The following is a 13914-nucleotide window of genomic DNA, read 5'->3' as shown; positions in this document are numbered from 1 at the left end:
ATGTTGACGTGCTTTATAATGTAAATTTATATTGTAATAATGACCAGCTGACTGTATATAACCTTGCTTATTACACAGCTGCTTACCAATCAGTTAAACAGACATTAAATGAACAAATTAAAGGGGACATCGGATGCCCATTTTCCACAAGTTGGTATGATTCTTTAGGGTCTTCATGAAAGGCGTGTACTTTGATTAAAATTCCTCAGTGGCCATGCAAAACAACACCCTTTTTATCGTCAAAAACAGCTCTGTTCACAGCGACTTGTTTTAGTGCATTCTCATGATAATGAGCTACTGATCACCCCACCCCTCTCTTCCGTGGGGCATGCTGACACGAGACATGTGAATTGCTGCCTTGGACTCTAGATTTGGCTCGGAGAAATTAGCTGAAAAATGAAACAGCTCACTGGACAGAGTTTCAGACTCAGACAGTGCAAAACAAACTGGTTGCGTGTTTTCTTTTTCAGCTTTTCTGAACTAAAGGCAAAAAAGCTTTAACAGATAAAACACATCAGTTTATAATATAAAATTAATCAACTGGCACTTGCATGTGTATGGTACAAAATATAGCCTTAAAAAGTTCAAATGTTTTTTATTGTTATTATTATTTTTGAACAAATTGAAAGCTTAACCTTAAAAAAATGTTGATCATTAAGAGGTCAAACAAAAATTAAATAAGTTGTTTTATTTGTGATTTCTACTCTCTACAAACATTAAAAAGAATTTAGATAACAATAATGTTAATATTAATAATAATAATACATTTTGTTGTTGAAAAATTTAAATAACAAGCAGTCAATGAAAGCTTAATCTTCAAAAATGTTTAAACTAAAATTTTAATAAGCTGTTTCATTTCTACTTATTTATTTAGTTATAGAGATTTAAATAAACAATTAAAAAGTAAATAGACAATAAAAATATTAAAAAATAAAAAAAATCATTTAGTTATTAAAAATAAAAATACAAAATGATTAAAAGTAAAACTATAAATGATAATAATGAATTAAATAATCAAGAAAAAATATGTCAAAATGGTTTAGCAGATTTACAACAATTTGGTGTCTATTTTAAAATATGATTTTTGTGATTATTGTATATTTTATAGTTAGAAACATTTAAATAAACATAAATTAAATAGACTAATAATAATAATATAAGATATGTATAGATAAATCTGCCATGTGTTATTTTAGAATTATTTATATACTGGTAAATATTTTTTATTATTAATTGAATTATTGTTTAATCAAGATGCCTTCAAAGGAGACACCAAAGATAATCATGACCGAAGTCCATCACACAATGCAGTCTATATAAATAGACAATTGATAGAAAAACTAACAATAAATATTTTTATAAAACTATGCAAATGCTTTAGCAGAGCTGCAGATTTACAACAAACACTATAGACACCTTACACTGATAAATATGTTGTATTGTATTAGGTTTGTTACAGATCTCATTTCGGTCTCTCGTTTCACAGGTGAGGTGATGGACATTCTGGGAGCTCAGCAGAAGGTCAGCGCATCCAAGATTCACTTTGTGGAATTAAAGAAGTTGTTGTCATTTTCATTTGTCATTTCATTACTGTTGCTCAGAAAGAGTTTATATAACCTGTTATTCTCAGAGGGTCCAGCCCCTAGACTTTAGTGCTTGGAACCCTTTAGCAGACCGGGACTTCTGTTTCTACGACCAGTCTCTGCTAGAGGCAGTGATGGTGGGAGAACCAGCAGTGCATGAATTCTTACGGGTCTTGTCTCTCTGCCACACGGTCATGAGTGAGGAGAAGAGAGAGGGTAAGGATTTGTGGTTTATTGATTATCTGCCTCACTCAGAGAGCTGTTTCATCCAATGGAAGAGTTTAAATAAAGTTCACTTAAGGAAACTGTTGACTTTAATATTGTTTTAAGGAAATGATATAGTAATTCTGGATTGTAATATGATTATTTTATCTCATTATCTGTCCTTTTTCATGTTGTCCTCCTTTTGCCTCTGTCTTTCACTTCCTGAAGGAGTGCTGGTGTATAAGGCTCAGTCTCCAGATGAGGGGGCGTTAGTAACAGCTGCACGTAACTTTGGCTTTGTGTTCCGCTCTCGCACACCTGGCACAGTCACCACACATGAGCTCGGCAAAGCCGTCACATACACACTCCTCGCCATCCTGGACTTCAATAACATCCGCAAAAGAATGTCTGTCATAGGTAACACAAGCACACACTCTCATTCCTGCAACTGACATAACAAAAAACATTTGAGTATTTGTAAAAAGCACAATATGCAATGTGTCACAAAAATGAGAATGCCTCCACATTAATATTTTTTTTTTTTTAAAGTAAAGTTTTGTCAGATTGATTCACTTTTGAACCCAAACTATAGCTAAGTACATACACACACACACTCCTGAGTGTACAGTTTTTAAACATTATTTTGGCTCTAATGCCAGATGGTTTAGCATTGTGCGAAAGAGAAAGAGCAGGTAAAATTCCTTTAAGACTGAGAAATCTGGATACAGCATAAATACTGCCCTGCCAAGCATCATAAATAAGTGGAACATTAGCACTAAATTCAATATAGAAAGTGTTGCATGTGTCATATACACTCTCATAATGCTGAATTATGGCCCGTATGTTCGGGTGAGTGGTGTTTACATTGCAGCAGCCATTTCATTTTTGTTTGCATATTGTCATTTATGTCCATTTGGTTTGTGTTAAAAAGAAAAAGAGAGAAATACATATTTATTGAACCTCATTTACCCTAATCTTTTTTACCCTTAACAGTATCCAAAATATCTTAAAACTAAGATCATTTGTTTTATGATTTATAAAACCTTGTTAGTTTTTTTCATTATCTGAAAAGAAGTCCAATAATGTTAGGACTGTGAGATAATGGGAGCCTCTCCCATCACTGCAGAGGCACAAGCACAATCTGTAATTTAATGTGTGTGTGTGTGTGTGTGTGTGTGTGTGTGTGTGTGTGTGTGTGTGTGTGTGTGTGTGTGTGTGTGTGTGTGTGTGTGTGTTTTAGTGAGGAATCCAGAGGGCCGTATCCGTCTGTACTGTAAGGGCGCAGACACTGTGCTTTTCGAGAGGCTTCACTCTTGCAACCATGAACTAATGAATATCACTTCAGACCATCTCAACGTGAGTGTTTGCTTTTTCTGATTTGTTTATTTTGTGTTTTCTGTTAGCTTAAGCTGTTTGTATGAAGTTCTAATAAGAACCCACAGTCTGCCTCTGTCTTTATAATACAAACAACAGAGCCCTCTTGTGGATGTTCTGGTAATTAAAGCCTGTTAGTTGTACTTCTACTTAATAATGAAACATTATATGGGACTTTTGTTGTGATATAGTTATTTGTAGCAGTTAAACAAAAATATAGAATAAGAAAAATATAAATAAAAAGTATATGTAAATAAAATGTGGTTGCAAGTGACAGGGTTGCAAAGGTAGCCTGATTTAAGAGATCACTATGTAGGGAAGAAGACATAACTACGAAGGGAAAAGGTTTGATACCAAAATGTTTGTAGTATGAAGAAAAAATATTTATTTTTATAATTTTTCAAATAACAGGTTTCTCTTTGTGTAATAAAGAGACAATAATGCTGTAAAATCAGGCACAGAAAGCCTGTATAATATTATTTTAATTATAAATGTATTATAATAACATAATATTAATTACAGGTATATTATTATTTATAGTATTTTTAATACAGTTAATTAGGGGTGAAAACGATTGTTTTTAAAAGAAAATAATAAGTTTATGTTTCTATATGTTTCTTGAGAACCAAATCAGGATATTAGAATGATTTCTGAAGAATCTTGTGACACTGAAGACTGGAGTAATGGCTGCTGAAAATCCAGCTTTACATCACAGGAATAAATTATGTTTTAAAATATATCGAAACAGAAAGCAGTTATTTTAAACTGTAATAATATTTCACAATATTACTGTTTTTATTGTTGCAGCTTTGAGTAACCATCATGATAGGTTAAGATTTTGTTTAATAATAGTTTCTCTATGATATGCAATGGTTCTCAAAACAAAATAAAACAAATGAACAAAAACTGATATTATCAGGAGCTGATGTTGTGATATGTGTAGGAGTATGCAGGTGACGGCTTACGGACGCTTGCATTGGCCTATCGGGATCTGTCTGAGGAGCAGTGGGAGGCGTGGGCAGAGCGTTTCCGCGGCGCTGATAAAGCCACAGACTGCAGAGACGACCGGCTGGCTGCAGTTTATGAGGAGATCGAACAGGACATGATGGTGTGTTTGTGTGTCTGATTCCTTTTGTTCTGTTTCCTTAGTCTTCTTGTTAATAATATGAAATATTTAATACTTGTTACAGCTGTTGGGGGCCACAGCTGTGGAAGATAAATTGCAAGACGGGGTTCCTGAGACCATTGCCATTCTCTCACTGGCTAACATCAAGATCTGGGTGCTTACTGGAGACAAACAGGGTAAGAACTGCATCAAAATCAAAAGTCATGTGGCTTGGCCAAAGCTGTTTTCATTTAACACAGCTACAACTTTAGTGTGTATTTTTCTCCTTCTGTGACAGAGACTGCAGTGAATATTGGTTATTCTTGTAAGATGCTGACAGATGACATGACAGAGATCTTCATTGTTAATGGACACACTGTGCAAAGCGTACGTGAAGAACTGAGGTACAATGCTGATGTTTCCATTCATCAAATTAATCAAACCCATGAAATATGAGAGAAATCTTTCTGGAAATGCCTTTTCATTTTCTCATCCTCTTTATTTTTTTTTAGGAAATCAAGAGAGCGAATGCTGGAGTCGGCACGCACCAGAGATGGAGGGAAGGAAGTTGAGGCTCAGGGATGGGGTGGTGCTTGTGCCTTTGGAAATGGATGTGGAGGTGGTGGTGCTTCTAATTGGGTCCCTAATAAGAGTAAATGTTCGCCTCCTCAGGCTCCGCCCTCCTCCTTATTGGAGTCAATCAGTGGAGAGTTCGCCCTCATCATCAGTGGACACAGCTTGGTAGGTGATAGCAGCATTCAGGAGCCTATTTGTAAGGAATTAGTTATGAATGTTAATGTTATTCATGCTTTTCGGTTATGAGTTTAGTTAGTGCAGTGTTGTTTTCAGATTATTATTAATTAATATTTATTATTGTTCATTAAATTACTATTTAATCACGATACCTTCAAAGGAGATACTGAAGATGATCATAATCAATGTCCATCACATATGCAGATTGATGTCATTTTTCTTATTCTCATTAACATTCAAATATTAAGATGAATAAAATGGTGACAATAAAAACAACTAGCTAGTTTAGTTGTTTTCTTTAAAAGTATATAAATATCGCTATGAGTTCATGCTGCCGTTAACACTTTCTCTGACAAGTCTGTTTTCTGGTTTGGTCAGGTGACATTGTCATTTTGATTTGCTTTTTAAATTCTGTTTAGTTTGTTCAGTTTTGATTTGAGTAATTTTAGTATTTCATCTTATTAATTTCCGTTTGTTGCCAAGGCAACATTTCTAATTTTAGTTATTTTTTTTAAATAACTAAATATATTTATAAATATTATTTTTATATATTATATTATTTTCTTATATTTTTATGTTATATATTATTTTTTATATATTATTTATTAAATATAATAATAATAATTATTATATAATTAATTATGTAATTGGTAAAACCTTCGTTTAGGGACCAAGTCTCAGTTAACTAGTTGCTTATTAGCATGCATATTACTAGCATATTGGCTGTTTATTAGTACTTAAAGCACATATTAATAGCTTATACTGCATGACTATATTTTAGATCCCTTAATCCTACCCCATACCTTAATTTAACAACTACCTTACTAACTATTAATAAGCAGCTATTTCGAGTCTGTTCAGGGAAAACAGGAAAGAAGCAAATAATAAACTTAATAACAAATAGTATTAAAAATGTCCAGACAGTTTATTAGATTATTTAGATTCTAATACTTCCTGTAATATAATAGGATGAGGTTATAATAGAATTTAATAGGATGACTAAGATGTGGTTTCATATACTGTAGTCCTGATAGGAGGTCCAGATCTTACAGAACTGATCCGTTTTCAAATGTATTACACATGTATTATTAAAAAAATAACCTCATGCCACGCTTTCTAGTGGCACTGATCCATGTTTAAAACCTCATGCCACGCTTTTATTGAGTCTTCCACTGATCCATGTTTAAGTTTTTCATAAAATATTTAGATTTAATATTTGATTTTATTTCAGCTCTATTTCAATATAAAAATATATTTTTAATGTTAGTTTTAGGTGACCATAACAGCACTCATTTTGTTCAGAAAGAATCTGAATGATGAAGTTTAATGGTATTCATTTCATTTGATTGAAGACCCTGGTATTAGCTGGTTCAAGCTGGTCTGACCAAGCTGGTGTTTTGCTGGTTGTTGGTGCCCAAAACCTCTCTAGATCCAGGTGTCAGTTGCATAAACATACAGTAGTCACCATGTTAAGACTATTTCTTAAGAAATAGTTTGACTAACTAGCAGTTATCCAAGTGGTAATCGGTCTTACTTTTTGGGTTCAGATTAGACCAGTCTTTATTCTTAAATAACTGATTTCAAAAAATTATGACCAGTCTTGCAGAAAAGGTTTTTTTTTTTTTTTTTTTTTTTTTTTTGATGACTAACCTTTAAGACTAGTCTAAGCAATTTATGCAGCTGGCCACCGCTTGACCGGTCAAGAACAGCGAACCAGCTTAGGCTGGTAAAAGCAAGTTTTTTTAAACAGAGATATGAAGAAATATTTTCCTGTCTCTGTTGACCAGGCTCATGCTTTGGAAGCGGATATGGAGCGTGAGTTTTTGGAGACGGCGTGTGCTTGTCGAGCAGTGATCTGCTGCAGAGTGACTCCTCTTCAGAAAGCTCTGGTGGTGGAACTGGTTAAAAGACATAAGAAAGCTGTCACACTCGCCATCGGAGACGGAGCCAATGACGTCAGCATGATAAAGAGTAAGAGAAAGAGAGCAATGTTCAACACTTGTCTTTGCCAAGAGAATTAATCTTTCTTTTTTGTGACAATGTAAAAAAATTTTTTGTGAAAATGTTTAATACATCACTGCTGAATCCTTGATGCATTTAATGTGATACATTTTTTTCTTTTCTTTTTTCAAAAAAAACTTTTGAACTGTAGTGTATATATTACTGTAATTATTATTAGTATAATTTGGAACTTGAGTTTATTCAGCTTATTTTGTAGTAATTTTAATGCCATTCAGTAAGGCTCATATATGATGCATATTACAAGTAAAGTGTGGTGTATGTACAATATTCAGCCATAATCTTTTCTTGTGGTAACTCTTGAAACTATGAGAGGATTCAATGTAAGGCTTTTTGAGGCAAACAGCTCAAGAAAAACAATTCTGGGTTCCTTTTTTAGCCCCAGATAAACCAAATTGTTGATATTCAATCAATTCATTCAGTTTGTTGTTGTTACATGTGCTTGCTTCATTTCCCTCAACTGAGCAGAACATCTCAGAACTCTGTCGGTAAGCTCTCACGGTGTTACAACTAAATTTCAAAAGGCCCCTGTGAACATGGATAAGAACAAGATGTATTGGATGTGGTTTATGTCTAAATCTCTTTACACCATCCTGTACTGTCCCATTCAATACATTTACACGCACACACTCACATGTTCTTGCCCATGTAATAAGCAATGTTCCATCTTCTGTTTGAACAAATCTTTTTCACTGATTTAAATCATTTTGGACTTCCCCAAATCTATGGTTTTCGTCTAAGGAATATTTACATATTAGTTAATCTTTCTTCACCTACAATTGAACTTGACCAGCACTAAGACAGCTGATACCCAAGAACAGAGGTTTTCAAAATGGGCTCCAAGGACTATCCGGGGACCTGAAGTGGGTGGAAACATGAGGGGAAAAAAATGAACGTAATGTATTTTTAGGGGGTTCAAAGTTAATGTGTTAACTTGAGGTATTCTGTATATTTAATGCAATAATTTTGTACACATTTAATGAATATGTATGTATGTATGTATATATATATATATAGTATATATATATATATATATATATATATATACATATATCTCAAATTACCCAACTACCAAATTAGTTCTAATATTAAAATCGAACTACATTATCTGAAATTGTGTGTTTCTCTTCTTCTGCAGCAGCTCACATTGGCGTGGGCATCAGCGGACAGGAGGGGATCCAGGCTGTGCTGGCATCAGATTACTCCTTTTCCCAGTTTCGCTTCTTGCAGCGACTTCTGCTGGTGCACGGACGCTGGTCCTATCTGCGCATGTGCCGTTTTCTCTGTTACTTCTTCTACAAGAACTTTGCCTTCACTATGGTGCACTTCTGGTTCGGGTTCTTCTGTGGATTCTCAGCGCAGGTGGATAATTTATTCAGAGGCTCTAAAAAGTTTAATTTAGTTTAGTTACAGGGACCACGCACAACACAAGTGTTGTGCCAGAGTTAGCTATAGAGCTAATTTGCATCTGCAGTCCCTGGGCAGGATGTTGTTACAAAATTACTATACTCCATTACAAACAATACAATGCATACAATATCACACTCCATATTAAAAAAATCGGGCGAGTGATCACATATTTGATTTTCCTTAAGCCATACTTAAAGTGTAGTTTGAAAAATAATGAATGTAGTACACTCTCTAATATAAACAGGTACTGAGGTACTGGTGTCACATGCATGAGGTGATGTCATAACCTGTTTACTGTGATTCTTTCATTTAGACTGTCTACGACCAGTACTTCATCACTCTCTACAATATCGTATACACATCCCTGCCTGTGTTGGCCATGGGCATCTTTGATCAGGTAAGAAAAAGAAAACACCAAATACTGAATCATTTTTGTTTACCTTTCATATAAAAAAAAAAAAACGTACTCCTACCTCAATCCTTGTCTATTTCAGGATGTTCCTGAACAGAGGAGTCTGGAGTATCCAAAGCTGTATGAGCCGGGGCAGCTGAACTTGTTATTTAACAAGCGAGAGTTTTTCATCTGCATCGCGCAGGGAATCTACACATCCGTGGTTCTCTTCTTCATTCCGTACGGCGTTCTCTCTCACGCCACACAGAGCAATGGAGTCCCACTGGCAGACTATCAAACTTTTGCAGTAACTACAGCAACAGCCCTTGTCATCGTTGTCAGCGTCCAAGTGAGTCCAATATTAAACATTAGCATTTAAGTAGTGCTTGTTGATTTATATATGGTTTGCGGTTATTTTTTGTATAAGGTTTTGCATAGCCCAAGCTTTTTGCTACTTGTTTATAGATTGCTCTGGACACGGGTTATTGGACAGCTATAAATCACTTCTTTATATGGGGCTCTTTGGGTACCTACTTCACTATCCTCTTTGCTATGCACTCCAGCATTCTGTTCAATATCTTCCCCAAGCAGTTCCATTTCCTTGGTGAGTCTGCACTTTGGCCCAACTGTGTGGCTGCCATCTTAAACAGAAACCCACATTTGATAACGTTTTTAGAGGATGTGTTACAAGCACAATTTATCAGCAATAACATCTGAAAATGCATTCCTCTATATTCAGGTTTTTAAAAAACAAAATAATGAATAATGTTTATGTATAGACTACCATTTAAAAGGTTGTTGTCAGTAAGTTTTTTTTTTTTTATTATTGTTTAAAGAAATCTGGTTCTTTTTTTCAAGCAAAGACATTACAGCATTAATTACAGCACACACACATGTGTGTTACATAGTGGTATGAATATGTGTGGCTTATTTTTGTTTTTGTGTGTATGCCATGTGTTCGTTAACCACAGGAAGTGCTCATAACACACTCGGGCAGCCAGTGGTGTGGTTAACTATTGCTCTGGCTACCGTCATCAGCATTGCTCCAGTCCTTGCTTTCCGCTTTCTCAAACTGGACCTTAAACCTCAGCTCTCAGATACTGTAAGTGTGTGTGTGACCTTATTTTGTTTGTCCTAAATTGCATGCCATCTTTGAATTATTATTATAATTGTTATTATCCTTGTTCAATCAAACATTCAGTATCACACAGTAAAAAATACTGCATATTCTGATTTATAGCGTAGGTCATATTTCTTTCACTTCAGTAAGTTTGACACATTTGTTAGTTTCTGGTTATCCCCTCACACTCATCCCCAACCTTTATTATTTTCTCACTGTCTTTCTGCAGGTGCGCAACACTCAACTTGTGCTGCAGAAAAAGCGTAAGCCTGGTGGGCGTGTGGGTCGTGGAGTGGGCGGTGCCGGAGTAGCCAGTGGGAGTGCTCTTGGTCGCTTGGGGCGAGGCGGATCGCGACGCTCCGGCTATGCGTTTGCGCATCAGGAGGGCTTCGGCGAGCTGATCACATCAGGAAAAAATATGCGCCTGAGCACGATGGCTCTCGCCACGTTCGCCTCCCGCCACAGCAGCAGTTGGATCGATACCCTTCGCAGGAAAAAACACGCAAACAGCACTGGTGCGCAGAACAACCCGCCCACCGGAGAAGACAGTGCCGCCTCCTCTCAAACCCCACCCCTTTCCACGTCTTCCTCAGCAGCAGGCAAGGCAGGACAAGCATGTAATGAACCCGTCCTCACTCACAGCCCTGATGATATCGCTCTCAGTGTTATTAGGTGTCCAGAAAGAGAGGTTGGGGAATGTAGTACAGGAACTGTGCAGGTAAATATACATCTGAAAACAAGTTCAAGCACAAACTGTATACTATGGGGGTAGAATAGTTGCATTATTCCAATTAAACAGATTATGATCCACAAATAAATGTAAAGAGATTTACAAAAAATTAAACACTGACAAATAAATAGAATGAGATCCACAAATAAATCTCAGAGTTTCACAAACATTAATTAATTTCACAAATAAATAAAATGAGTTTTGCAAATAAAAAACATATTCACAAATAAATTTTTATGTCTCAAACACAACTTTGCATGCCATTCATTTGTGAATCGCATCCTGTACATCTCAAGAAAACCACAAAACAATCACAAAAACCCAATTTGTGGATTTTGAAACATTTCTAGTGTCAAGATGCTGACAATCCACAAATGCATGGTCTTCACCCACCGTCTACTCAAGCCAATCAGATAACAGCCACAACAATCGTAGAACGTTCTCGCTATAACTAATGACATTTCGCTTTACAATCAGGACGGTCTCTTCCTGAAATAACTTCATTCATAATATGCCTTGGCTCAAATAGGAAATATAAGGGCCATAAAAATTGATACAGTAAAAGATGTTTAAAATTGTATTTCGTTAGATCATTAGACTGTGTATCAAGCCAAGCCACGGTATATTTTACATGCCTTTGAAAATGCCAAAAAAACAGAGCTTAAAATGCTACACTGGATACAAACGCCTTATGAAAGCATCATTCAAGATGGAAAGAGAAGCGTCAATAAGTAACTGACTAATAAATGACTGTATTCAACCTTATGATAAACATGCTAGTTTGTGTAATAGGTTAAATTGCCATCACATAACAGCCACCACAACAGCGTTTTCCAGTTTTATGAGTAGCTATGTGGATCTAACGATTTATATAGCATTATAAATAATATTTTCAAACATTAATTAAGAGTATTACAAAGTTATTGCCATTGTTTGTGCAAGTAAACATACACAAATATAGGTTGTTATACAACACTGGGCAGAGGGTTGATTCTGTAGGAGCACAAAAACTCATTTTGTGGATTGGCAGAAAAATAAAATTTCCCCCAAGGAGGAAACGGGAGGAAGCAGAACTATTAAAAATACTTTCTTTTCTCACTTTTGTACATAGAAGTGGTCTCAGCTCAGTTCCCCAATAATTAGGAAAACTATTAATAGTTTTATTCAACAAAAGTATTACATTGATCAAAAGTGACAGAAAAGATGTTTATAAGACATTTATATTTCAAATAAATGCTGTTCTTTGAACTTTCATTCATCAGAGAATACTGAAAAGAAATGTATCACAGTTTCCATAAAAAGCGTTAAGTACTGTAGCACAAATCTGTTTCCAGAACTGATAATAATAAGCTTTGCCAACACAGTAATACGTTACATTTTAAAATATATTATTGTTAGAATATTTCACAATATTCTGTCTATACTGTATGATTTTTTTTTCACATTTATTCTAGTGTTGAGTTTTCTATTGTTTAGTAGTCCTTTCATTCTTCTTCTAGGAAGCACCATTTGTGTGGAAGGGAACTGGAGCTCGTATCAATGGTGCCAGCAGTCCTGGACCACCTCCCATAGCAGAAGAAACTTCCAGTGGCGAGTGATGGATAGATGGACCAACTGGAATCCTTCATGGGGATGTTCACACCTTCTGACGTGTGCTCATGTTTCTGTCTGAGGACATGGGCAGGGAAGACACCGCCACAGACAGTATGGGAGTAAACACATGCTTGAATTGAAACACAAATGGAAATGGATGCAGAAGTGTGCATACAGAAAGCAAAAGAACTGTGCTTATTATCAGATTTCCTGTCAGTGAGGAGGACAAATATGATGTTATTTGACTGGATATGACTGAGTTTTCCATTCTAGCCAAGATATCAGACAACAGACCACTAAATAACATTGCCAAGGCTGATATTACAACACACCTGACTATCCAAATAGCTGATGAACTAATTGTTCTCACATGCTAAATTGCATTTTATGTTAAACTTACATGTATCGTTATATTAATTTCTTTTTAATTTGGAGACAAAAAAATCTGAAATGTATAGATTAAAGCATTTCTGTCTCATATTTTACTATGAATTTAGCAATACATATCACAATATATTAATACACTGCACATGAACAGTTTCAAGTAAGAGTTGTACAAATATTACCGATAGCTAAATGACCTGAAGTATCAGCCTCAGCTACAGTGCCCTCCATAAGTATTGGAACAGTAAAGACAAAATTGCTTTCTCTGCTGTGGAGTCAAGACATTTGCAAATATGATTAAAAGATGAATATGCGTCAAAACTACAGAAGGTCACATTTTATTATTAGGTCTTTCGACACATACATGTTTTAGTCAGGTCAAGTCACCTTTATTTATGTAGCGCTTTAAACAAAAAAGATTGCATCAAAGCAATTGAACAACATTAATTAGGAAAACAGTGTGTCAATAATCCAGATAAATTACCAAATAAAAAGGACAGCACTTTTAGAGTTCATCCCACTATTTGATGTGAGCATAAGTATTGGAACAGTTGGATTTAAGGCAGATGTAAAAGATTAAAAGCTAATATTTAGTTGCAGATCCCTTGCATGCAATCAGAGCAGTGAGTCTGCAACCCATAGACATCATCAGACTCTTGGTCTTATGCTTTGAAATCCTTTCCCGAACCTTTAATGCAGCCAATTCCAACTGTTGCTTGTTTTGGGGAGTTTCTGTCTTTAGTCTCCTCTTCACCTGGTGAAATTAATGTTCAATTGGATTTAAATCTGGAGATTGATTTGGGCAATCTAAGACTTTAACATTTCTTTGCCCTGATAAAGTCCTTGACTGAACTGGCAGGGTGTTTTGGGGCGGTCATTGTCCTGATCCAATATGAAGTGCTTTCTAATGAGATTGGTGGCATTTTCTTGAATATTGGTAAACAAGATTATTTACCACCCCAAAAAAATTCTGCTACTGTCATTAACATTAATTAATCAATAAAAAAAATTAAGAGGTGCTGTTCTAGAGACAGCCATGCATGCCCATGCCATGACTCCACCTCCACCAAGCTTTACAGATGAAGCAGCATTCTTAGCATCATTTGCAGTTCCCTTTTTTCTCCACACTTTTGCTTTCCAATCACTTAGATAAATGTTAATCTTTGTCTCATCAGTCCATTGAATGCAAGACTTAGAATGCAGAAGCAATGGATATAACTGGTAAGACACATTCCCTGCTTTTAATAT

The 13914-nt window shown here is 35.5% G+C and overlaps 1 protein-coding gene across 3 annotated transcripts in view; it reads left to right on the top strand.

Moving 5' to 3' along the window:
• The window catches only part of LOC109057984 (phospholipid-transporting ATPase ID-like), a 35261-nt gene extending 22259 nt beyond the window's left edge, over positions 1-13002 (top strand). For all 3 annotated transcript variants that reach the window (XM_042772370.1, XM_042772371.1, XM_042772369.1), the window contains 16 exons: positions 1487-1521; positions 1631-1799; positions 2016-2204; positions 3028-3143; positions 4105-4269; positions 4352-4463; positions 4565-4670; positions 4779-5007; positions 6807-6990; positions 8177-8400; positions 8762-8845; positions 8943-9188; positions 9305-9443; positions 9811-9941; positions 10189-10677; positions 12189-13002. In XM_042772370.1, the coding sequence (XP_042628304.1) occupies positions 1487-1521; positions 1631-1799; positions 2016-2204; positions 3028-3143; positions 4105-4269; positions 4352-4463; positions 4565-4670; positions 4779-5007; positions 6807-6990; positions 8177-8400; positions 8762-8845; positions 8943-9188; positions 9305-9443; positions 9811-9941; positions 10189-10677; positions 12189-12287 (2717 nt within the window). In that variant the 3' untranslated portion in view covers positions 12288-13002. The remainder of the gene's footprint in view (positions 1-1486; positions 1522-1630; positions 1800-2015; positions 2205-3027; positions 3144-4104; positions 4270-4351; positions 4464-4564; positions 4671-4778; positions 5008-6806; positions 6991-8176; positions 8401-8761; positions 8846-8942; positions 9189-9304; positions 9444-9810; positions 9942-10188; positions 10678-12188) is intronic.
• Positions 13003-13914: the final 912 nt, after the last annotated feature.

This window comes from Cyprinus carpio, chromosome A16 (genome assembly GCF_018340385.1).
Source record: "Cyprinus carpio isolate SPL01 chromosome A16, ASM1834038v1, whole genome shotgun sequence".
Classification (NCBI taxonomy): domain Eukaryota; kingdom Metazoa; phylum Chordata; class Actinopteri; order Cypriniformes; family Cyprinidae; genus Cyprinus; species Cyprinus carpio.
The sequence above is the reverse complement of the archived record's forward strand: the minus strand, read 5'-3'. Positions and strand labels throughout refer to the sequence as shown.